Here is a 24,158-nt window from a genome sequence, read left to right as displayed (position 1 = left end):
GTGAGGTATATAGAAGAACTACAAGGCGTAACTGATCAGCAGGCGTAGGACAGATCCAAATGACGTGAAGGTCGGTCTTCTCCCGCTTGGCCTTCTGGATCTGGTCCCAGATCATGGCAGATTTCTCAGACAAAAGCAAACAACCCTGAATTGGTTCCTTTTAAAAACGCTAGCTTAAAGTGAAGGTATAAGCGCGGCAAAACGATTCAAGTCTGAAGAAGAAAAGTACAAAAAAATAGAGTTAAGTGTAATGGAAGATTAAGACTTATTTGTCTGTTTCGTAATCTAAGTTAAATTTATGTTTATGTCATATTGCGAGCACCGTCCAAAAAGTGTCTTGCTCCCATTCCGCGCACTGTACTGTATAATATCTCATTTTAATATTGAGCATCATTACCACTAGATAGTTATTTGGTACTCTGTCTACCAATAAAATGTCTTTTCATTTTAATATCCTATTTTTGGTGTTTTTTTCAGCGGGTGGGAACAAATTAATTTGTATTTAGTTCATTCCAAAGGGAAAGGTGGATTTGACAAAAAATCGACATACGAGCTCAGTCAAGGAACACATTAAGTTCGTATCTCAAGGTATCACTGTACACAAATTTTATATGACCTTTGATTGTTTACATTTTCAGCTCAATGATGGATGAAAATGAGCCTTAGGCTATAATTGTCATCCACTTTCTTTCTTCAACAGCTCCACCAGTGGTCAGTGAGGTCAAAGACAAAGCTCAGGAGCGAAGCATCCAACTGTCATGGCCCCAGCCCAGACAACCCAATGGGCTCATCACAGAATATGAAATAAAATACTGTGAAAAAGTATGTCAGTCTAGCCCTCTCTCTCTCTCTCTCTCTCTCTCTCTCTCTCTCTCTCTCTCTCTCTCTCTCTCTCTCTCTCTCTCTCTCTCTCTCTCTCTCTCTCTCTCTCTCTCTCTCTCTCTCTCTCTCTCTCTCTCTCTCTCTCTCTCTCTCTCTCTCTCTCTCTCTCCTCTATCTATCTATCTCTCTGTATCTCTGTCTTTTGCTCCCTCTCACCATTCATCTCTCTCTCTCTCTCTATCTATCTCTCTGTATCTCTGTCTTTTGCTCTCTCTCACCATTCATCTCTCTCTTTCTCTATCTCTTTTCTCGCTGTCTCCCTCTCTCATCATCTCTCTTTCTCGCTGTCTCCCTCTCTCTCCATCGCTCTCACCATCTCCCCTCCTGTAAAAAAGTGTATTGCTCTAACCGTCTCTCTCTCTCACTCTCTCACACTCTCTCTCACAGACCCTTAAACATGACATTAGCAACAGTCAACATAATTCAGATTTTTTGTACTTTAAAAGTGGCCATATGAGTTAAAAATGCACACATTTTCATGTTTATTTTCTTTTGAATTATAAGTATGGCTCTCAATGAATAATATTTGGAAATTTAAATTGTTTAAAGCTTTCTCCGTTAAAAAGGCTCCTGACCCCTGTGTTACGGTCATTGACGAGGAGCCCAAAACAGCCAATTGAGACGACTATGGGGCGGGGGGCATATGTTTTATTGAAGCTACACACAACAATGTGGGCGGCAAGCCTGGGAGAAGGTGAAAATAGGTCAGGTGAGACGAAACAAGCATTGAAAAGACTGGCATTCATTACAAGGCTGCAAAGGTAAAAGGTGGAGTGAGCAAAGACGAGATCCTAAGGCAAAATGAGAAGTCGAAAATCATGAAACCAGAATAGTAATCAAAAGCGCAAGAAGGCACTGACAGTTAACTGACAGAGACGATTCAGTGAAATGTTGTTATGGTGGTGGGCGGAGGGCCTCAGGACCTTCCATTTGTTATCACCATTGGCAAAATCTCAGCCATATGATACTGTGTGTAACCCCCCATGTTTTACTGCCATTGTCGCTACAACATTTAAAATTTCTAGGTTTTCTTAAATTTTCAACTTAACTCATCACTACGTCTTGTGGCATCAAGAATCATTGAGGCCAAAAAAAGCCAAAGACCGACGACAGTAGCAAGATTAGATTTACCAAGAAATTTGGAAATGATTTAATTTGCAATCAATTATTGAAAAATAAATCGACCAAAACAGCAACTGCTCTCATTACCTGGTAAGTTCTTTGTAGAAAACACAGAGCGTATCCCAGCTGATGGGCCAGAGGTGGGGGACTCTGTATCGGTGGCCTGCCAATCGCAGGGCACAAGCAGACAGACAACCATTTACACTCACACCCATCAATACCTAGGGGAAATTTAGAGTGTCCAATCAGTCTAGCATGCTCGTCTTTGGAATGTGGGAGGACAGCAGAGTACCCAGAGTAAACCCATGCAAGCCTGGGGAGAACATGTAAACTCCACAAAGGTGGACCAACCTAGATTTGAACCCAGAACCCCAGAGCTGTGAAGCTGACGTGCTAACCACTCAAGCTGTCGGGCTGCATCTTCAAACATTTGAAAGTGAAATTTCTATGGCATCAAGTGAGCATTGGCATTAGCTGTCACATATTTTGACTGAGTGGTTCAATTAAACAAAAACAATAAAAGTTGATGCGGAATTTAAATAAAAAAACAAAGCCATTGCACCGCGTCAGCTTTTCAGGGGTCCAGGGTTAAAATCCAGGTCGATCCACCTGTGTAGAGTTTGCATGTTCTCCTCGGTCCTGCATGGGTTTTTTCCGGGTACTCCGGTTTCCTCCCACATTCCATAGACATGCATGGTATGCTGATTGGACCCCTGTGAATTGCCCCTAGGTATGGTAGGTGTGAGCGTGAATGGCTGTTTGTCTCCTTGTGCCCTGCAATCGGCTGTGCCCTGCCTTTGGTCCGAATTCAGCTGGTATAGGCTCCTGCACCCCCCGTGAGCCTAATGAGGATAAAGTGGTTCAGAAAAGGAAAAAAAACTAGTTGTGATTTGATTTTTAAAAAAATATTTCCGTAGAGTGAGGGAATCGTCCGTGTACTACATATACACTCCACGGTACGCGGACGATTTGCCGAAAGACGTTTCACCGACAGACAGTTCGCCGAATGGATGTTTTGCCAAAACGTCTTTTGGCGAATTGTCCGGTCAGGGTGGGGGTAATTCACTCATTAACAGAGGAAGCATCCGTTTTCGGCACATGCATTTTTTTCAATTATTACTTATTATTTCATATATTTAACTTTCTCTGCAGGAGCAAAAGGGTGAAACCTATTCTACAGTAAAGACCAAATCTACATCTGCAACTGTGAACAATCTGAAGCCAAGTACAGCTTATGTATTCCAGATAAGAGCCTTGACACAGGCAGGATATGGAATTTTTGGCCCAAGAATAGAGATAAAGACAAAAGAAGAGTCAAGCGGTAAGGTTGGGCTTGTAAATGCTATTACAGATTAGTGATCGGCCTTGACAAAAAAGAAAGAAAAGAGTGGATACTATTTCTAAATACACAAGAAATGCTTGTTTTTATTTTAATAATAATCGGACATAGGCTTTGTCATCATCATTGACTCGACAATAGCCTAATTGGCATACCCAGGTAACTGTGTATGACAAAATTGGTAAACTAGAGAGCATAAAGCCACCTGTGCGCGCCTCCATCTATCTCTTATCTATTTTGTTAGATTATTACTAAAAGAAAAATGTACTTTAAGTATAAAAGACCAGAAAGATAGTTTAATTCAATGGTTCTTTTGTCGGAAGAATTTAATTCTAAAAAAAAAATTGAGCCACGAAAAAGTGTTTGTTCCCTTCCTGATTTCTGTGGTTTTACATACTTGTCAAACATGTTTCAGACTATCAAATACATTTTCGTATGACACAAAGACAACCCAAGCCAAAAGAAAATGCAGTGTCTTAATGATGATTTTATTTACCAAGGCAGAAAAACATTACAAGTTTGTCTGGCCCTGTGTGAAAAAGTAATTATTGTATTTAGTTAAATCACAAAATAACTGTGACTAATCAGAATTGTAGGAAATCTGAGTTCAATTTCATGGGCCACACCAACACCTGATTACCACCACATGTTGAATCAAGAAAACGCTTAAATAGAATGTGTCAGACAAAGTGAACTAGGCTACGAGATCAGAGCATCATGCCACAATCCAGAGAAATTCAAGAAGAAAAAGTGATGGACATCTATCAGTCTGAAAAAGGTTACAAAGCAATTTCCAAGGTTCTGTGTCTCCAGCAATCCACTGTCAGAGCCATTATCCACAAATGGAGAGAACATGTAACGGTAGCGAACCTTTCGTGGTCGGCCTACTAAAATTACTCAGAGTGTGCTCAGGACTCATCCAGGACGTCACAAAAAACTAGAAAACTGCATTAATCTATGTGGCTGTAGTTGATGTAAAAGTCTGGTAACTTGAAAAAGACAAACACGAAAAATACGAAAAGAGTAAAAAAGTAGGGAGAGCGCTAGGGTACATGCAATGGCGCTGCCCCAAATATGAGTGTGAATGTAGATTAAAACTGTCTTCTCTTGCCCTAAAGTCAACTTGGATAGCCTTTGGCACCCTTCGCAAACCTTGTGAGGATAAAGCGGCTCAGAAAATGAATGTCTCCAGTCTGGCAATATTTTATCTTTTGACAGAAATTTCAATCTATCAAATGTGTTGACATTCTTGACTAACTGACACTACATTTGGGTCTTTGGAGAGTTGATGCATATATTTAACTATAGTGCCATATGTTTTAATTACATCAGCTAGTCATTAAATTTCATTTCACTACATTAAGAACGGGAGCTGGTGAACAGTGGACGGCACGGTGGAGTGGTGGCACGATTGATGATGGCTTAGCGCTTCCATCTGACAGCTCTGAGGTCAGGAGTTCAATCATGGGCTCTTGGCTTCCTATGTGGAATTTGCATTTTCTTCTGTCTGTGGGATTACTATGTGGTTACCTCCCACATGCCAAAGACATGCTTGGTAGGTTGAAGGGGCATACCAAATTCTCTGTAGGAATGAGAACATGGGTGAATGGAAGCAATTCAGGGTATACTTAGACATTGTCTTTTTGCTGCCGGGATAAGCAAACGATTGAGTGATAAACGGACTGGGTGAGAAAAATATTGTCATTATCTGAATGCTGTAAATGTTACCCATGTTGACCAATGACTGAAGTTGTTAACATGTTAAAGTAGGACATACTTCAAAGTATGCAAGGACTGCACGGATGGCATATCCATCCAATTGTTTATGTGCTAACGTTAACTTTAAACATATATATTTTAAATGGACTCGGTAAGAAAATTATCATCAATCTCAATACTCATCTCATCTAATTTTCTTCCGCTTTATCCAAAGTCGAGTTGCGGGAACAGCAGCTTCAGCAGGGAAGCCCAGACTTCCCTCGCCCTAGACACTTCATTCAACTCTTCCGGGAGTATCCCTAGGCGTTCCTGTGGCCTTCTACCAATTGGACGTGCCCAGAACACCTTTCGAGGGAGGGGTCCAGGGGCCATCCTGATCAAATGCCCGAGCCAACTCATCCTCGCGGTCCGGAGGAGGAGCGGCTCTACCTCCCGAATGACCGAGCTTCTCACCTTATCTCTAAGGGAGAGTTCGGACATCCTGCCGCTTGTGTCCGGGATCTCGCTGTTTCATATATGAGTGTGGGAACGTAGACCATTGAGGACCATGGTCTCAGATTTGGAGGTGCTGATTCTCATCCCGACCGCTTCACACTCTGTTGCAAATTGTTCCAGCGAGAGTTGGAGATCACGGCCGGATGAAGCCAACAGAACCACATCATCTGCAAAAAGCAGGGATGCATTGCTGAGGCCACCAAACCAGACCCCCTCAATGCAACGGCTGCGCCTAGATATTCTGTCCATAAACGTGATGAACAGAATCGGTGACAAAAGCAGAGTCCAACCCCCACTGGAAACGGATCCGACTTACTCCCAGCTAGGCAGACCAGACTCTGACACCGGTCATAAAGGAACCGGACCCCTCGAACAAGGTTTCCGGAACCCCATAGTCCTGGAATACAAGACTGCCCGAGGGACATGGTTGAATGCCTTTTTCAAGCCTTATGCATGAACAATGTGTTCATTATTGTCAATCCACGACGGGCGGAGAGTTCCAACAATAACACCACTCGGGTTACAATCGGGGGAATACTGTTAACTTACCATCAATATCTAATTGACTGAAGTTGTTGACATGTTCAAGTTGGACTTGCTTTGAAGTACAGCAATACCTTGAGATATGAGGTCAATGCGTTCCAGGACATATGCAGTGTTACGATGGTGGGCAGAAGGCCCTGAAGCAGGCACAAAGACAGGTTTGCCCGTGGCGATTTTGCTTTATTTTTCAGTGTTTGTTGGTTAGGGCCAGGCAAAGGTATAAGGGTAGAAGCGTAGTGGCGTCGTCTAGCGTAACGTGAAGGTCAAAAGCCAAGAGATCCGTCGAGGGGTCTAAAGCAAAGGATGGATGGTTGAGATCGTGATTGTGATCCGTGGTCGTGAGCGTGGTCAAGTTCCTGGGAACAAACCAGGGGTAGGAGATCAGGCGAGACAAACAAGGAAGTAATGCAAAAAGGTACTTAACAGTGAACTGATTAAGATGATCCAGCACCGTGTTCGAGCTCCGGCGGGCTTAATTAAGACAGTGATCGTGATGAGCCGCACCTGCTGCTGCTTAGCTCATCAGGTGCAGGCCCTGTAAAAAAAAATCTGACAGGACCACCCCTCTACTCGAGCCACCTGGCACCGAAGGAGGGCCTCCGGGTGGTCCCGGTGGACATCCCGAATGAAGCCCCGGCAAAGAATCTGGCGGACCGGGACCCAGCTGTCCTGCTCAGGACCATACCTCCCCCAGTCTACAAGGTATTGTAGGCCGCGGCCCCGGCGGCGAGCATCGAGAAGCTGTTCAACCTTGAAAGTTGGGTCTCCATCGATTGTCAGCTGAGACGGTGGTGGATGAGGTAGTGGGGACAACATGCTCGTCTCAACTGCCTCAACGTGGAAAATATGGAAAGTGGGATTGGTGCGGAGGGAGGGTTGTTTGAGGTGGACAGCTTTATCACCCGTTCAATTTCATAAAGACCAATGAAGCAGGGGGGCAGCTTACTGGACTCGCTTTTAAGGGGGAGGTCTCGTTAGGACAACCAGACCTTCTGGCCAACGACATAGGTTGGTGCTTGTCTCTGAGTGCGTGTGGAGGAGTGGTGTATTGTAGCGGAAGATTGGTCTCAGACACATCCACATTTGGTAGGATGTGCCTGGACGGATGGTACCACAATCTCTGCCTCTAGGGATGTAAACAAAGGGGTTGAGATCCAAGGGAACATTTGAGCAGGGACAGATTAGACGAGGCACTAGGGTGAAAGTTGTGGGCATATTCGATCCACGGAATCCGGTCGGGTGGCCCTGGCTGGTGCCTCGAAGTGCAGCTTCAGACTGTTGGTTAGTATGCTCACATTGACTGTTTGTTTAAGGGTGGTTTTCAGAGGAGAGGCTTACAGAGATGTCCAGTGCTGAGCAGAAAGCAGACCAGACATCAGGTAAATTAGGGACCCCGGTCTAAAACAATGTCAGTGGGAATTCTATGCTGCACAAGTAAATCTGCTGTCTCACAGGCTGAAGGCAGCTTGCGGAGTGCGACAAAGTGCGCGGCCTTGGAAAATCGGTCAAATATAGTCTGAATGACTGTGTTGCCCCAGGATTTAGGAAGACCTGTGACGAAGTCGAACCCAAGATGACACCAGTGGACAGAGTAGACCGGAATTTATCTTGGTATAGGACTTGCTACGGGCACAGACGCGGTAGGCAGATACGAAGGAGCACAAATTCCCCCTCATTGTTGGCCAACAAAAACGTTGGCGCAAAACCGCCAGTGTGCAGGTACCTTCTCGGTGGCAGGTCAGGCGAGAGGTTTGGGCCCATTCAAGGATCCTGGAACAAATAATAATAATAATCCCTGATAGAAGTTTGCAAATCCCAAAAGGTGCTGTAACTCCTTTCCCCAAGGCCTGGGCCATTGAGTGATAGCTGCCACCATCGTAGCCTCCATTCTTACCTCCCTGTCGGCTACAACAAACCCTAGAAAGGTGGTCTGCGGGCCATGGAACTCACACTTTTGGTCTTTAACATAAAAGCGGTTCTCCAGGAGGTGTTGCAACACCTGGCACATGTGCATGTGTCCAACATATGTCACAGGACATCATTCATCAGGGACTGGAACACCCCTGGTGTATTTCAGAGGCTGAAAGACATCATCAGGTACTTAAAAGTAGTCTACAGGGGTACTCCTGGGAACATAAGAGGTATGAGATCAAACAAGGCTGACAATGAAGAAACGCGAAAAGCTACTTAACAGTGAACTGATTAAGACGACCAACGCCGTGGTCCAGCTCTGGGTGGCTCAAATCACTCAGTGATTGTGATGAGCCAGAGCTGCCGCTGCTTAGCTCCTCAGGTGCTGGACGTGTAATTGGATGACAGACGCAACCGCCCACCATTCTTGCCCCTGGCCTGAAAGTATGTCAAGGTATTACTGTATGTAAGGACTGGGCGAGGATGGAATATCCATCTGGATGTTGTTCCCTTTGCCAATTAATATATAACTGACTGAAGTTGTTGATGTGTGTTGGATCCCTCCATTTAAAATCACCTGTTAACTCCTTTTTTCTGATGGTTCCGTGCATATTCATTCCCATATAAGCAGCAAGACCCACTTGTTCTTAGCCAACAGAATTCATTAACCTGACAGAGGAGTCACAAACCGCACGATTGAGCAATTCTATACGTTCCTAGTCTTAGCAGAGATAGGATAGATAGATATGATGTTGAAGACAAAGAAAACCGATCCTCCTGCACCTTGTCAGCCGTTAAACATCTCGTGTCCTTCATCCCTGGGCGTGGGTTACCCGGGCCCCCAGATATGCACTCCCAGAAGACAAGGGAGTGTCCTGTCTCCTGCTCTTGCCCATTCCGCTGACAGCGCCCTTCTGCGTTCGGGTCATCTCGTTTCTGTTTATGGCTTCTCCTGCCATGCTTGAGAAAACAGACACAGCTCTTTTGGAAGTCAATAACTTTAATGTTTGTCATTTGACTATTACTTCTAAATGTTAAATGTCACTTTCCTTCATGTGTTAAAGTTAAATTTAAACATATATTTTTCGGCATGTCTGTCTGTTTATGTTTGTGTCCTCTCTAAGCTACAAATGTCTCCAGTGAACTAAACCCTGCCATCATCATAGCAGTGGTAGCAGTGGCAGGAACCATAATCCTGGTGTTCATGGTGTTTGGCTTTATCATCGGGAGGAGGTAGGCTCTCTTTGGACTCAATAACATTCTGCACTTGTGTGAGTAGATGATTTCCAGTTACAATGTATCTAAATTTATCTGTCTACCAATTTCGTCATACGAAGCTGGGTATGATGACAATTAGGCTTTTTTCGAGTCAATGATGATGACAAAGCCTATGTCCGATTATCTCATTTCATCCTCACAAATAAACATGTACACCCATCCTACCATGGCATGTTGTGCTAATGGCTTGTGATCTATTTTCTTCCATGGTTAAACAATTATCTATGTTGCTAATCACATTATAATTATTTTTAGAGAGACGGGAGATTGCATGCATGATTTCAGATTGCAAGATGATGCAGCAAATCAAGAGCATAACTCATACACATCAAGTTCCAGGCTTATTCTCCCTGTAGTTGATTTCTTACCAGTTTGACTCATGCTCTAAATTGACCCTAAGTAGGACTCTGAATGTGAATGTTGGTTTGTCTCATTGTGTCTTGCGACTGGCTTGCAACCAAATCAGGGTGTCACCCACCTACTACCGACAGTTTGCTGGGATAAGCTCCAGCACCCCCACAACCCTGTCAGGATAAAGAATTACAGAAAATAAATGAATTAGATTGCTGTTCCTCAAATACAAAATGAATACTTTATACTCAGTACCGTATTTCTTGCATATAGGCCGTATTCATCACCAGAAAAGTCATGACTGAATATAGGGTACGGCTTATATCCGCAAAAATTATACTTGACATGTACGGAACTGCAAGGTGACAAAGTCAAAACGCCATAACGCAAGACAATGTGGCAGATGAAGTAATTTATTTCAAAATAGAGCAAAGTTAAACAGATAAAACGCTAAACAAAAATACTATTTTGACATCAATGAATGAAATTAAAGACAAAAAGGTTTTGAATAAAACGTGAAAAAACTCCCGCATATAAGCCGCCCCGCGTATAAACCGCACCCTTAAACTTGTCTTAAAATTGTTGAACTTGACAATTTCTCACAGATAAGATGCCCCACACAATTTTCACCTCCATATTCATGTTTTTTATAGGGAGTTCAAATATGTTAATTTGAAGGGCAAATCTTAAGAAAAAATCATCGCAGATGGTATTTCTAAGATACTGTATGAATCCAAAGGATCGTCGGCTGGATTGCACAATATTTCGGTCATTAACACAAGGAAGTTACTATGCATGTCTTTTTAAATGCCAAATATCAAATTAATAAATTTGAAGAAAAAAAACAATCTTGACGAAACCTGACACTTTTTTAATGACTGAAAAAAACATTTGTCTTTTTAAGAATTTGTGGGGGCCATATTGCTTCTAATGTCAAAACATCTTGATTCTTTTGATGGTTTATATTACTGCAATAGTTGTCGCTTTCGAACAAGAAATAAAAAGGAAAAAAAATCAAAGCGGAATTGTTTTATTTCATAATCACAAATGTATAATCATCCAGCTAAACCTTCAAAATCCTTTTCTCTGTTTCGAAAGGGTGTTCCCCGCACGTAGACAAATTGAAAAAAATAATTCACATGTACATCCAGGAAGAGTGTCCATAGGGGTCTACTTTTCACCAAGTCAGTGGGGCATAATAGCATGAGGTACACAATACGTAGGTAACAAGGCTGATATTTTAATAATCGACTGCAAGACGTTCGATCAGCCTTAACAACTATTGGGATGGCTGACATGGTAAATGATACGAACGCATCTATCAAGGCTATTTGCGTCTGGCCAGTCAGAACACGTTTAACTATGGTAAGATGGCCATGCCCTGAGCGAGCAATAATAGGCAGAATTGAGTTTTTTCATGTTTTATGCAAGATAAGTTATTTTTCTTGAATACCATTTATGAATGTCAAAATACATTTTGTTTAGCATTATATCTGTTTATCGCATCACTATTTTGAAATAAATGACCGTATTGGCCGCATTGTCTTGCGTTGTGGCGATTTGTCTTTATCACCTTGCAGTTTTGTGCAAGTCATGTCTAATTTATGCGCATATAAACCACACCCTAGATTCAGTCGTCATTTTTTGAGCAACAAATACGACTTATGCGAGAAAGTCCGGTTCTTGTGCCTGCCATTGCTCGCTCGCGGTGCTGCCATCTTACCTTTTACCAGTAGTTATGTGTTGCCTGACTGTCCAGATGTGAGTAGATTGTTAGTGTTCGTAGTGTTTAGCATGTCAGCACATCCAAATTGTTAAGGCTGATCGAAGGGCTTGCTGCCAATCACTAAAATATCAGCCTTGATACCTGTGTGTATCTCATACTATTATTGCACCGAGAGACTTGGTAAACACTAGAATGTCAGGACACACTTCCTGGTTGTACTGCTCGCTTGACTTCTATTTGGATTTTGTCTCCGTGCAGGAACTCAGAAAAAAATACTTTTTTTTTCTTTTTATTTCTTGTTCCAAAGTCTATTGCAGTAACATGAACCGTCAAAAGAATCCAGATATTTCGACTTTACAAATAATATGGCCGCCACAATATCTTAAACTTCTTTTAATAAATGTGTAATTTCTATTATTAAAAATCATCAGATTCTCGTCGAGATAGACTTATTTCTTTTGTCAAATTGATTAATTTGATATTTTGCATTTACAATGACAGGCATATCTCACACTAAACACCACAAAGACTAAAAAAATAATCCTGGACTTTTGCAAACGCAGTACAGATCTGGCCCCACTCCTCATAAATGGAGTATGCATAGACTGGGCCAGTCCTTCGAATTCCTGCGGGTCCACGTCACGGACAGGCTCTCCTACGACTGTACACCAACCCACCAGTCAAACTCCATCATCAAATTTGCCGATGACACCAGTGTGGTCGGATTCATCTCAGGTGGGGATGAGTCGGCCTACAGAGATGAGGTCAACAAACAGTCTCTTTGGTGCTCGGTGAACAATCTCACACTGAACACCACGAAAACTAGAGAAATAATCCTGGACTTTCGCAAACACCGCCCAGATTTGGCCCCACTCCTCATAATTGGAATATGTGTAGACAGGGTCCAGTCCTTTAAATTCCTGGGAGTCTACGTCACGGATAAGCTCTCCTGGTCTAAAAACACCACAGCAGTGGTGAAGAAGGCCCAGAAACGACTCCATTTCCTTAGGGTACTCAGGAGGAACAACTTGGACACTAAGTTTCTGGTAACCTTCTATAGAGCCATTCTGGCATACTGCATTACAGTGTGGTACGCTGGAAGAACGGCAGCAGACAGAAAGGCCATGCAGACCTTGATCAACACTGCCCAGAAGATCATCGGCCACTCTCTGCCCTCACTGGATGATATTGCCAGCCTTCGCTACCTCAGCAGAGCCAGGAACATTGTCAGGGACCAATACAACCCTGGACACAACCTGTTTCAGCGTCTGCCCTCTGGCAGACGTTACAGGTCTCACAAAACACGCACAAATAGACTTAAGAACATTTTTTTCCCACAGCCATCAGGACTCTGAACTTGCGTTAATGCGACATAACCCCTTCTGTGCAATAACTTCGGGGTGTGCAATAACAATGTGCAATATCTCATACTGTGCAATATTTTAGAATTCACCTAGCCGGCCGGGATGTGACACTTTATACTTTTACATCACTATTCATGTTTGTTTGTTTTTTCCTGGGGAAACACACTGTGGAGTAGCACCACCAATTTGGTTATACGCAGTACGATGACAATAAAGGCTTTTGATTGATTTGATTGATTGATATGAACTTCCTTATGAGTTTGACTCAAATAATAGGCAATCCAGCAGACTAGCTCAGAAATACCATGTGCGATGATTTTTCTTCCTTCCTTCAAAGTAACACATTTGTATTCCCTATACAAACCATGAAAATTGAGGTGAACATTGTGAATCAGGGGGCGTCTTATGCGAGAGAAATTGTAAAATACTAAGAAATTTAAAGGGTATGGCTTATACGCAGAGGCGATTTATATGCGAGAAAATATGGTAACTGCATTGAAGTTTTATCAATGAAATGTGTTTATTTAATGTTTGGCATCATCCGATTGTGGCCCTGTCTTCCTATCCTACTGCAGGCACTGCAGGTGTAGTAAAGCGGACAAGGAAGAAGATGAGGAGCTTTACTTTCAGTGTGAGTGTTTATTGTGGTCGGTCTACTTGCCTAAAGATGTTTAGCCAACTGACGTCTGGGCGAGGGCCAACTCGCCAAGGGGGGATCTGGCCGAATGTAGAATTAGCTGAGCGACTAGCCAGCCAAAGAACGTTGTGCCGACGCGCTCGCCTCGCCCCCAGACGTGTGTGTGTACAAGTTTTTCAACCTCGGCCCGCGGGCCGGGCGGTATACGGCCTGCGGCCCGAGGTTGAAAAACTTGTACACAGTCCTAGACATTCAGTTGTTGAAGCACTTTTGAAGGACCGGCAAGAATCCTGTTGTTCTATTAGCAATTGATTTTACTTGTGGCAGTAGAAAAGCATATACCAATGTAACTCAAATGTTATATCCATGGTCATAGGTTTTGAGACTTTCCACTATTTAGTTAAATGTAAGTCTTAAAACATCTGGACTAGAATCTCTACTACTTTCCTTAGCCAGTTGCACATTTCAAAATATATATATATGGCCCGTTACAAATAACAACATTAATTTAGAATAACAAGTTACAGATAACATTAATTTAGAATAACAAGTTACAGATAACATTAATTTAGAATAACAAGTTACAGATAACATTAATTTAGAATAACAAGTTACAGATAAAAACATTAATTTAGAATCACAAGTTACAGATAACAACATTAATTTAGAATAACAAGTTACAGTGACAGCATTCATTTAGAAAAACAAATTATAGATGACATTCATTTAAAATAACAAGTTACTGATAACAAGAGTCATTTATAATAAAAAGTTACAGATAACAAGATTCATTTAGAATAACAATTTACAGAAAACAACATTCATTTAGAATAACAAGTTACAGATAACAACATTCATTTAGAATAGCAAGTTACAGATAACAACATTCATTTAGAATAACAAGTTACAGATAACAACATTCATTTACAATAACAAGTTACAGATAACAACATTCATTTAGAATAACAAGTTACAGATAAAAACATTCATTTACAATAACAACCTTTATTTAGAATAACAAGGGAATTTATTCACGGCCAAACAAAATAGTCATAACAGTGTGTACTATAATGACTGAAGTTAAAAGTAGTTATAACAGTAGATACTGTAATTTACACCATCATAGAAAACATTGAGATTAATCTTTGAATTAAGGTTCCCAGCAAATTATTTAAAATTAAAATATTGTTCTTATTGGCACACATCATTAGAAGTAAGTGTGTTCAATCGAATTTTCAGGTATTGTTCTCTAAGTCCTCTAGTCTATATATTAGTAAGTCTTCTAAGTGTTTTTTTTCTCACGTAGCAACAGCGTGTGCATGAGTACATATATAAGAATATTGAATACGAAGGACTGGCAGCACATTGTACTACGTACTTGTATTTAGGAATATGTCCAGCGATTGGCAGTACATCTCGAGATGTGCAAAGAAATTGATGGAGAAATATCTTTTGTTTTTATTCTTCTTCTTAATACAAATACGTAGTACAATGTGCTTCCAACAATACCTGAAAATGCTATTGAACACACTTACTTCTAGTGATGTGTGCCAATAAGAACAATATTTTAATTTTAAATAATTTCCCATTATTTTAGGAAATATATATTCAAAATTATTTGCTGAGAATATTAATTCAAAAATTAATGTCAATGTTTTCTTTGCTGTTGTAAATCACAGTATCTACTGTTATAACTACTTTTGTTTTCTTCTGTCATTATAGTACTTACTATTATATCTACTTTGTTTGGCCGTGAATCAATGCTCTTGTTATTCTAAATGAATGTTGTTATCTGCAACTTGTTGTTCTAAATGAATGTTGTTATCTGTAACTTGTTATTCTAAATGAATGTTGTTATCTGTAACAGGCCATATATGGCCTGCGCGCCGCGCGGAGGTTGAAAAGCATGTACACAGACACGACCGGGGGCTGGGCGAGTGCTTCGGCACAACATGCTTTGACTGCCTAGTTGGTCGGCTAATTTGTTGTTCGCCCAATTAGTCGTTTGGTTAATTAGTCGTTTGGCTAATTAGTCGTTCGGCTAATTCTACGTTTGGCCAGATGCTCCCTCGGCGAGTACGCCCTCGCCCAGATGTCAGTCGGCTAAACGTCTTTAGGCAAGTAGACCGTGTGCCAGTGTTTATACAGTATTTGGTTGCATAACCATTGTTTACCCATCATGGTTTTTCCCTTATGGATCCAGGACAACTGAGGAAACAACTGCTTTTTTTTTTTTTTCATCGGAATGATTTCCGTGCTGTAGGTCCTGAGCTGATACTGTTTAGATTTACAAAATTATATACTGTGTTTTCTAGCATATTAGCCACCTCCTTAAATTACCTTAAAATCATTGAATTTTACATTTTCTATCATATAAGACGCCCCAATTCACAATTTTCAACTCCATATTCATGGATGTGCTGTAGGTCCTGAGCTGATACTGTTTAGATTTACAAAATTATATACTGTGTTTTCTAGCATATTAGCCACCTCCTTAAAATTGCCTTAAAATCATTGAATTTTACATTTTCTATCATATAAGACGCCCCCAATTCACAATTTTCAACTCCATATTCATGGATTCAATAGGGAGTAGAAATGTGTTACTTTGAAGGGAAAAGTTTAAGAAAAATCATTGAACCAGCCTGTCATATGTCACCGATTTAGTTCATAACTTTTAGGGAGAGAATACAATGTTCCCTTGCTTACCGCTGCTCTTCTGTCTTCGATCCTGTGGTTGAGAAACTCTTCCAACATGGGCCACCTCGCTTTTCCTCCACTGAAGCTCAGCGTTGTCTTTCTGGATTGTTTAAACCAATTTTCCAGCTTCCTCTACTTGCAAACCATTCTCTCATTTATGTTGAGGTCCCTTGCTGCAGCTCGATTTGCATGTTCTTTTTCGTGTAGCAGATAGCTGCTAATTTAAACTGTGCCTCGTAAATGTGTCTCTTTGTAGATGCCATTTTCGAAAGTCAAACTGATATTGTTTTGCACAAGGCATCACTGCATTATTCTCTAAAAAAACGCCCCCTTTTCACACCAACACACTCGTCAATCACGTCTGCATTTTCACTAAACCAAGCTCAGCAAGAAATGCAACCGGAAAATGAAGCGGTACAGCGACATCTATAAAACCTTGAATTTAGTGCATACATATGGCAGTGATTGGATGCCCCGTCCACTTAGGAGAACATTTTAGACTTTCAATGCACCCTATAGGTGCGAAAATACTGTACCTTTTCTCAAGTTCACTTCAATATCTTAACATTACGCGAGAAGCAGTTTTGTCTGAATTTCACCAAAAGCTGAATCCCGTTAATCCAACAAATATCCTGGTTACGTTTCATTAAAATTTGCAAAAAAAATGACTTTTCTTTTGTAATATTATGATTGTAATCTTGTTATGATGACTTCTTTATTTTTCATATTAAAATGTTATTCTAGTAATATTTTTTTCTCTCAGAACATTACAATGTATGACTTCTACACTCGTAATTTTGTTATTTTTATTTTGTATGTTTTTTGTTTTTAGTTAAATTTCCAGGAATCAAAACATACATTCAGCCAAAAAAAAACCAAGACCCAAACACAGCTGTTCATCATTTTGCTAAGGAGCTGGATGCATCATACATTAAAATTGAACAAGTTATTGGAGCAGGTGAGTCTGAAGGTTTTGTGTTTTCTGATTGTCACATGTGGGTAAGTCCAGGTTCACTTCTCACTGGGGGCGGTATGATTGTGAATGCGAATGGTCGTATGTCTCTCATCAGCACCCTGCAGCCTTTACAACAATGCGCAGTAAGATCAATGGTTTCAGAGGTAATGTTGGCATGGCATGCACCTGCTTGAAAAGTTCCTTTCCAGTATGAAACCGGCCATCTGACCTGCAACAGTGGATCTTGCAATCCTCAGAGCCATCTAGAGCGTAGGTCAGTCCGCATCCTTTGGACGACTTGATGATCAGATACTTTGGCAGTTTATCCCACGCATCAACTATCCACTTTAAATAAACTTCAATTGTTGGTGCTTGCATGTTGCTGGATTTGGTGTAGCTTTTCTTGACCTGCAAAATAAAATTATCATAGAACTGTCTGATCATAGCTTTAAATGTGGCATTCCAGTAGACATAGTGGTCCTGTATGAACTTGGTGCAGCCAATGAGTCCCAGGCAAGAAGACGCTTCCAAAATACAGTCGTACCTCTACCTACTAAAATAATTGGTTCCAGAACTTTTCTTGTAAGTTGAACATTTTGTAAGTAAATGTCAAGTGTACAAATTGACGTGTGTAATGAATAAGAAAGAATGGTTTGAAACACTTGGTTTACACATTCTTTGGTGAGGGGAGAAAGCAGATTGGAATCTCTTTCCCAAAGGTCTTATCCCACCAGTCTGCCCATAATAATAATTTTACTCCAGAATGCCTTTTCATATTTCGGTTTAGGGTCTGCAGGCCATCAATGGCTCTGGTTAGGGACTTTCGGGTGTTGTTTGGTATAATGGTGCAACATTGGTCTCCAAACATCGCACACACACCCTCTTGCTCTGCTAGAATCATATCAAACACTATGCAATCCTTGAATGCCATGAGACTGGTGGCTGCCAGTTGTTCCCTTATTGCCATAAATCCCGGTTCAGTATAATTTCCAAGTTTTTGGACATTGAAATGTTGTTTGGCATTATTAAAAGAAAAATAGACTCCCATCCTGCTGCAATCTGATTAGCCAATTTATACTCATCCGGTATGCCCCTGGGGATGCTAATCGCATCAATGTATGTTGGTTCACCCTCTCTCCATGCCGATCTACGGTTGTTTGGCAGGGGCCCGCCATCATACTGGATTTCTGAGCAGCCAATTGTACTCCTCCATTGTAGATGGTTAACAAACACTGGTAAGAGAAGTGAGACCAAGGCACATAGTCCCACCGCATTTCGACAGGAGTCTTACAATTTATTTCCACCACACCACCACCATAGGTCAGAACGTGGAATCAGGGGTACAGTCTGTTCTAGAATGTGGGCACACCAAGTCTCATTTACCACCCCAGCTTCAGACCATGCCCTGTAAAGTTTAAACAGGTAAAATGAGCAAAGGCAATGTGTTTAAAAGTTAGGTTTGTCTTTCACTGCTTTTGTAATAGGGTAGACATCATTCCATTTTTCACAATTGGGGCTTACATTTTCTTTTATCATTACCTTCATTACACAGTTAGGTGTAATTTGCGCAGGTACTACTTGTAAGAGAGGTCGGGGCCCCATACATGTTATGTAGGTTTGATTAATAGTAATAGCTGCATTTTCCATCAACAGCAACCAATTATTGCTAATTCGGGAAATCCCTGTTGCAGAAAAAAACTCATCATCCATGGTAATTTTTGATTTTAATTTTATTATGGCAGATCCGGGTGTTTCCTCCTCTGAAGGTTCTCCATATTTGCTCACAGCCTCCATAGGCATTGTCATTGCTGTTGAGACACAAATATGAAATTAGTAAAAAGGGTCTTCTCCTAGGAAAAATGCCAGACAAGGATTTTTCCCACCAGTTAATTCAGCAGTCTGAATAGCAATTTGCAATTGCCCCCACCGTATGAGTCAATTTTATGATGGCCTTTCTGCAAGTGCGGGTCATTCAAGCTTGCCAATTATGAGCCATTTCTGCAACAAGGCTTCCCCAATTCCTGCTTTGGGCTGCCATGTACCACACATATTCTCTACCATAGTCAGATCCCTTGTCCATAGAACTACCTTTAATGATTCTAATAATATTTTTCCCAAGGAAGGAAGATATCAGTAGTCTTATTGTATGGAAGGCAAAACATTTTGTGTGCTTAATCGTTTGGGGATGTCATCTCGAATGCATGTTCGGAGATTAGTTTCAGGAGATATTGTTTTCTCTGACTGTATTTTTCCCCATCTAAATTTTACTCGTCTGGTTGCTCGCTTTAGCTCTCCATAAGAAGGTGGAATCTCAATTGAAACAATTTCATCCCTTTCTCCAACTGCAGAAAATAGCCCTACTGTGGAAAGGAATAGAGTCACAATATTTAATCTTATTGCCCCAAGGGCAGTAATTGTTTTCACCATTTCTTTTTTTCTTTGTTTAGGGAGTTGTACTCTTGAAATGTTTCAACTGAGATAGCCCTCTTACTGTGTGAAAGGTGGATCCACGTCCCCCTCTCAGCTATCTTGATAGGTGTTGGTGTGGTTAGAAACACCTGGTATGGGCCCTCCCCCTTTGCGTTGTTCCAGTGCTTCTTTTTTATGCTGCACATCAGCGCCCAGTCTCCAGGCACCACCGTCGCTCAGTCCATTTCCTGTCGAGAAGCACAATCTCCTCCTGATAACTTAAGTTTGTTGCGTTTCTCTAAAGATTTTCTCATGTAATCAGCCAGATCTGCCTCGTTATCCAATTCCCATTGTTGGTTCAGCAGCGTGTAGGGGTCTGGGACGTTGGGAGTACGGATTTTCACTGCTTCATTGACACTGCGTAAATCTTGGACCATCCTCCCCCTGGTTTCTTTTCCGGGGAAGATTGGCGTGATGCATTCTGCAAGATCACTTTCAATGAGTATGCCTGCGTCAAGCATTTCCTGGATGACTGGGCGAATGCCTTCTTTTTGATATAGCTTGAGCAGGTACTGCCGTACGCGAGGGCGGTAAGAGGTTCTGGCTAAAATGGTGACTGGTTTTGCTGTGTTCATCCGTCCGACATCAGTTTTGGACTTGGACCATAGATTAGCTGGTACAGCGGGGAAATCTGTCTCCCTGTAGAGTAGGTCCACGGGTTGGTCTAGCCATGCGTACTTGTGTATGGAGGGGATGGTTTCGATGACCCAGTCCAAGCTCCTTCCGGTCACTTGTCCAAATTCTGGGATCTCACACCACTGATCCAATTCATTGCTGTCTTGCCACTCGGATTCTTTTGTTTGCAGCAGAAAGTCAGTGAAGGGTCCAATATCCTTCCATTCCATGGTGAACAGCTTGTTCAGTGGGACATGAGGGCACAGGTTAGAAGGAACATTGCCGCATGACGGACCCCATTAACATTAGCATCGTTCCTACCAACTAAATTATGTTCCAAAGAATGCCAGTGTCGATTCATTTATGCCGCAATGGCACCCTACGCATTTAGCATACCAAGGAACGTCAATATTTTTTCTCCACAGGTGACGTTCGCGGTGCAAAATTAATTTACAACGAAATCGTAAATGGCAAGACGTAGTGCATCTAGGCACTTTATATGATATATAAAGCCCATTCTCCTTCTATTGTATATCCCTTTTTGTTGCTGATAGAAGAGGTGCCCTGACTTCCACCGTTTTTCATCTGTCTTCCGCTTGCGAGTTTCAGCATTGCTTTTGACCTTTTTATGAACTTTTTAAATTTATATGCTTCAGATCAAAATCTGCGATGTAGTGAAGCCGCGAAGTGTTGATGGATCACAGTATATGACTGATTGATCATGTTCATTACCATCTCTTGATTAACACCAACACAGTCACTATCAAAGTTTGTCCTGTGTTCAGTTTCATATTTTTTCTTAAAGCTTCAAATTTAAGAATGAATACATGTGATCTTTCATTTTTGTTATTGTGTGTTAGATATTTTGACAAACTTTTATAAAAAAACACATTAATTTATCATTTTTCATGACTTTTATGCCATACAGGACAATTTGGAGAGGTATGCTGTGGGAGGTTGAAAATACCTGGAAAAGGGGATGCTTCAGTCGCTATCAAAACTTTGAACGTCGATAGCACACAAAAGCAGCATTGGGACTTCCTGTGTGAGGCCAGCATTATAGGACAGTTCAACCACCCAAATGTTGTGCATCTTGAGGGAATAGTGACAAGAGGTAACAGTTTCTATATTTCATGATACCATATTTATAGGTAATCTAGTTTCTGCGGAAATGCTCCTTGTGACCTGCGATTGGCTGGCCTGCTTGGTGCCTGTAGTTCAGTGCTTCTCAATTATTTTCTGTTAGGCCCCCCTTAGCAAGAAGAAAACTATTCGCCCCCCCCCCCCACTTCCCACCGTGACTATAAATAAAATCATTTTATAAAATTGTTATAAGTACAACATTTTATCCTTATTAACATTAAAGAAAAGGAAAAAAGAAAGAAATATTGTCAAACTTACAAAGAATAACTTTATTAAATCTTGTTTTAAGTCTGCAACAGAAAAGATTTTAAGAGCATCAATGCCTGAAATAAAAAAATAAATGAGAGCGCCACTGCCAGCTATTGTAGTGGATGCGCAATTCCACTTTATACTAGTACGGCCAAATAAAATCCTGTTCCCCAGGGTTACACGCCCCCCCCAGGTATCGCACCGCGCACCCCCCAGGGGGGCGCGCCCCACTATTTGAGAAGCACTGCTGTAGTTAGTTGGGATAGGCTTCAGCACTCCTGTGACCATTGTGATGATAAGTGGTTTGGAAAATGAATGAATATCTCAAAATACCACATTTGATATAAAAACAAATGGTACTTGGACGTTTGGTCGCCAGACGTTTGGCGCCCGGACCTTTGGTCGCCGGACGTTTGGTCGCCCGGACGTTTGAGCGCCCGGACGTTTGGTCGCCGGGCGTTTGATCCCCGTTGGTCCCAGGCCCTTTTGGTCGGCGGTCAAATGGTGACAGAGAGTAAGTACTGTTGAAAACAGCTCTGAACAAGAGTTTAATATCTAAATATCTACTGTTGATTCATGAGAGAGAGAGTTTAATATCTAAGTACTGTTTAATATCTAAGTACTGTTGATACCAGCTCTCAAAATTATATTCACAAAAGTTTAATATCTAAATATATACTGTTGATTCATGAGAGAGTTTAATATCTAAATATCTATTGTTGATGGAATGAGGGCCGCTCGGGGTAGCTGGGAAGTCGATCTTGGATTGGATTGGATAACTTTATTCATCCCGTATTCGGGAAATTACATTGTGGCAGTAGCAAGAGGGTGATTAGACAGAACTGCAAAGCAAAAGCACAACGTACAAAGCAAATCAAAGTAAATGGAATCATCAAATCATTAAAACATAAAAGCAGCAAAACACAAAACGAACAAGAGTGGACAGAGCAGGGATGGGCAAACTACGGCCCGCGGGCCACATCCGGCCCGCTAGGGTTTTTAATCCGGCCCACCGACGTTGTCCAAATAATGTTTTTTTTTTATTTTTTTTCCTAAAATGGCGCCGTCACGCGGAAGCCAGTGGCAGTAGATCTATCCATTTTTCTTTGTTTTTTGTGTTTTACAGCCCCATTTTCTTTTTTTATATTACATTTTAATATTTCTTAATACGTTCCTTTTTACTTTACTTTGTACTTTATACTTTTTACTTTAATGATGAGTGATGAGTGTGTTAATACTTTAGTCCTCTTTTTCCTGTTTATGTTTCATATATACTATTAACAGATGCACTTTTTTATATGTATTGTATCTTGTGCTGACCCGGCTCATCTGTCAAATTTTTAAAGTCAATGTGGCCCCTGGGCCCAAAAGTTTGCCTAACCCTGGGACAGAGCTACCGTGGCCGCCGGCTGCCGCTTAAACAGCGCCATTTTGGTTGCGGTAACTGAATCGGACTCAAAAAGGCGTGCGTGCCAATGCTCTCATTGATATTTTGATATTGGATTTTTAGATATTTAACTCTCTCATGAATGGTTTCAACAGTAGATATTTCAATATCAAACTCATGAATCAACATTTACAGCTTCAATAACAACACCATCTGTGAATTTGCTATCTTCTTCTAATAAGTACATTTTACTTATTGCTTTTTTTATGTCAAAGTTCCAGGCTAAAAGTATACTAAGACAGTTTTCAACAGTACTTACTCTATCACCATTTGACTGGCGACCAAACATCCGGGCGATCAAACGTCCGGGCGACCAAATGTCCGGCGACCAAACGTCCGGCGACCAAATGTCCGGGCGACCTAACATCCGGCGACCAAACGTCTGGGCGACCAAACGTCCAGCCAGGAAAACAAATAAGCAGTCATTTGTCTTGCTAAAATGTCGAATACCGGCAGACGTCTTGAGAAAGGTTGGACCTTATTTCACTCTATGTTGGGTTTCACCTTGGTGAATGAGAGTCTAGCCTCCCATTGCCTTCAGATCCAGGTCTGGCTTCTGACTATTGGGAGAGAGTGAGAGAGGGAAAGAAGGAGAGACACTTGACAGATGCGCTCGTAACGTAACAACATAAAATTTAAATTTAACTGAACTTCAATTGCTGTATACACACACTTAAAACAAGTTTTAATCTTACATTACCTTAAATTTAAAGCTTCTCGTGTAATAATCAAGGAGAAGGGGTTCTTATATTCCACCGCTTTTTTCAGGTCGATTTTCCTGCTTTTCCAAGCGCATTGATGACCCAGCTCAGTCACGTATATACTACTCATGTTTTTTCGATAATTTTGTGCCTAATATCGATTGTCATCATACGCCTTCGCACCCCACTTCGCTTGCTTTGGATCTATTGTGTCTCCCTTAATTTTGCACCTACTAATGCAAAAAAAATGGGGAAAAACGGAACGCTCCGCCCAGTGTTCGTAGATATCCTTGCACGAGGGCGAGGCGGCGACAGACACAGTGCGGTGATATCATAAAGCAGCCTCTCGCGCCCCGGAAAACTGGCTGTCTCAAATGCTCGTATTTCAAAATTTGTCTCGTATCTTAAGGTAAATATTTGTTTGGAATTTTACTCATATATCATGTTATTATTGCACGCAGAAACTTGCTGAACACTAGAGCACTATGGACACACTATGGGCGTACAGCTCA

At 41.4% G+C, this 24,158-nt stretch overlaps 1 protein-coding gene across 5 annotated transcripts in view; it reads left to right on the top strand.

Annotated features, from left to right (window-relative positions):
- The window catches only part of epha7 (eph receptor A7), a 59,871-nt gene that overhangs the window by 25,416 nt on the left and 10,297 nt on the right, over positions 1 to 24,158 (top strand). For 3 of the 5 annotated variants that reach the window (XM_077711472.1, XM_077711469.1, XM_077711471.1), the window contains exons 6-11: positions 701 to 822; positions 3,157 to 3,325; positions 9,136 to 9,244; positions 13,306 to 13,361; positions 16,900 to 17,025; positions 21,035 to 21,220. In XM_077711472.1, the coding sequence (XP_077567598.1) occupies positions 701 to 822; positions 3,157 to 3,325; positions 9,136 to 9,244; positions 13,306 to 13,361; positions 16,900 to 17,025; positions 21,035 to 21,220 (768 nt within the window). Of the gene's footprint in view, positions 1 to 700; positions 823 to 3,156; positions 3,326 to 9,135; positions 9,245 to 13,305; positions 13,362 to 16,899; positions 17,026 to 21,034; positions 21,221 to 24,158 lie in introns of those variants that run through there. The other 2 variants (XR_013325110.1, XM_077711473.1) reach the window with 2 other exon arrangements.

The sequence above is a fragment of the Stigmatopora nigra genome, unplaced genomic scaffold, assembly GCF_051989575.1.
Source record: "Stigmatopora nigra isolate UIUO_SnigA unplaced genomic scaffold, RoL_Snig_1.1 HiC_scaffold_26, whole genome shotgun sequence".
In the NCBI taxonomy this organism is placed as follows: Eukaryota; Metazoa; Chordata; class Actinopteri; order Syngnathiformes; family Syngnathidae; genus Stigmatopora; species Stigmatopora nigra.
Note: the sequence above shows the minus strand (reverse complement) of the source record. Positions and strands in the feature narration are given on the sequence as shown.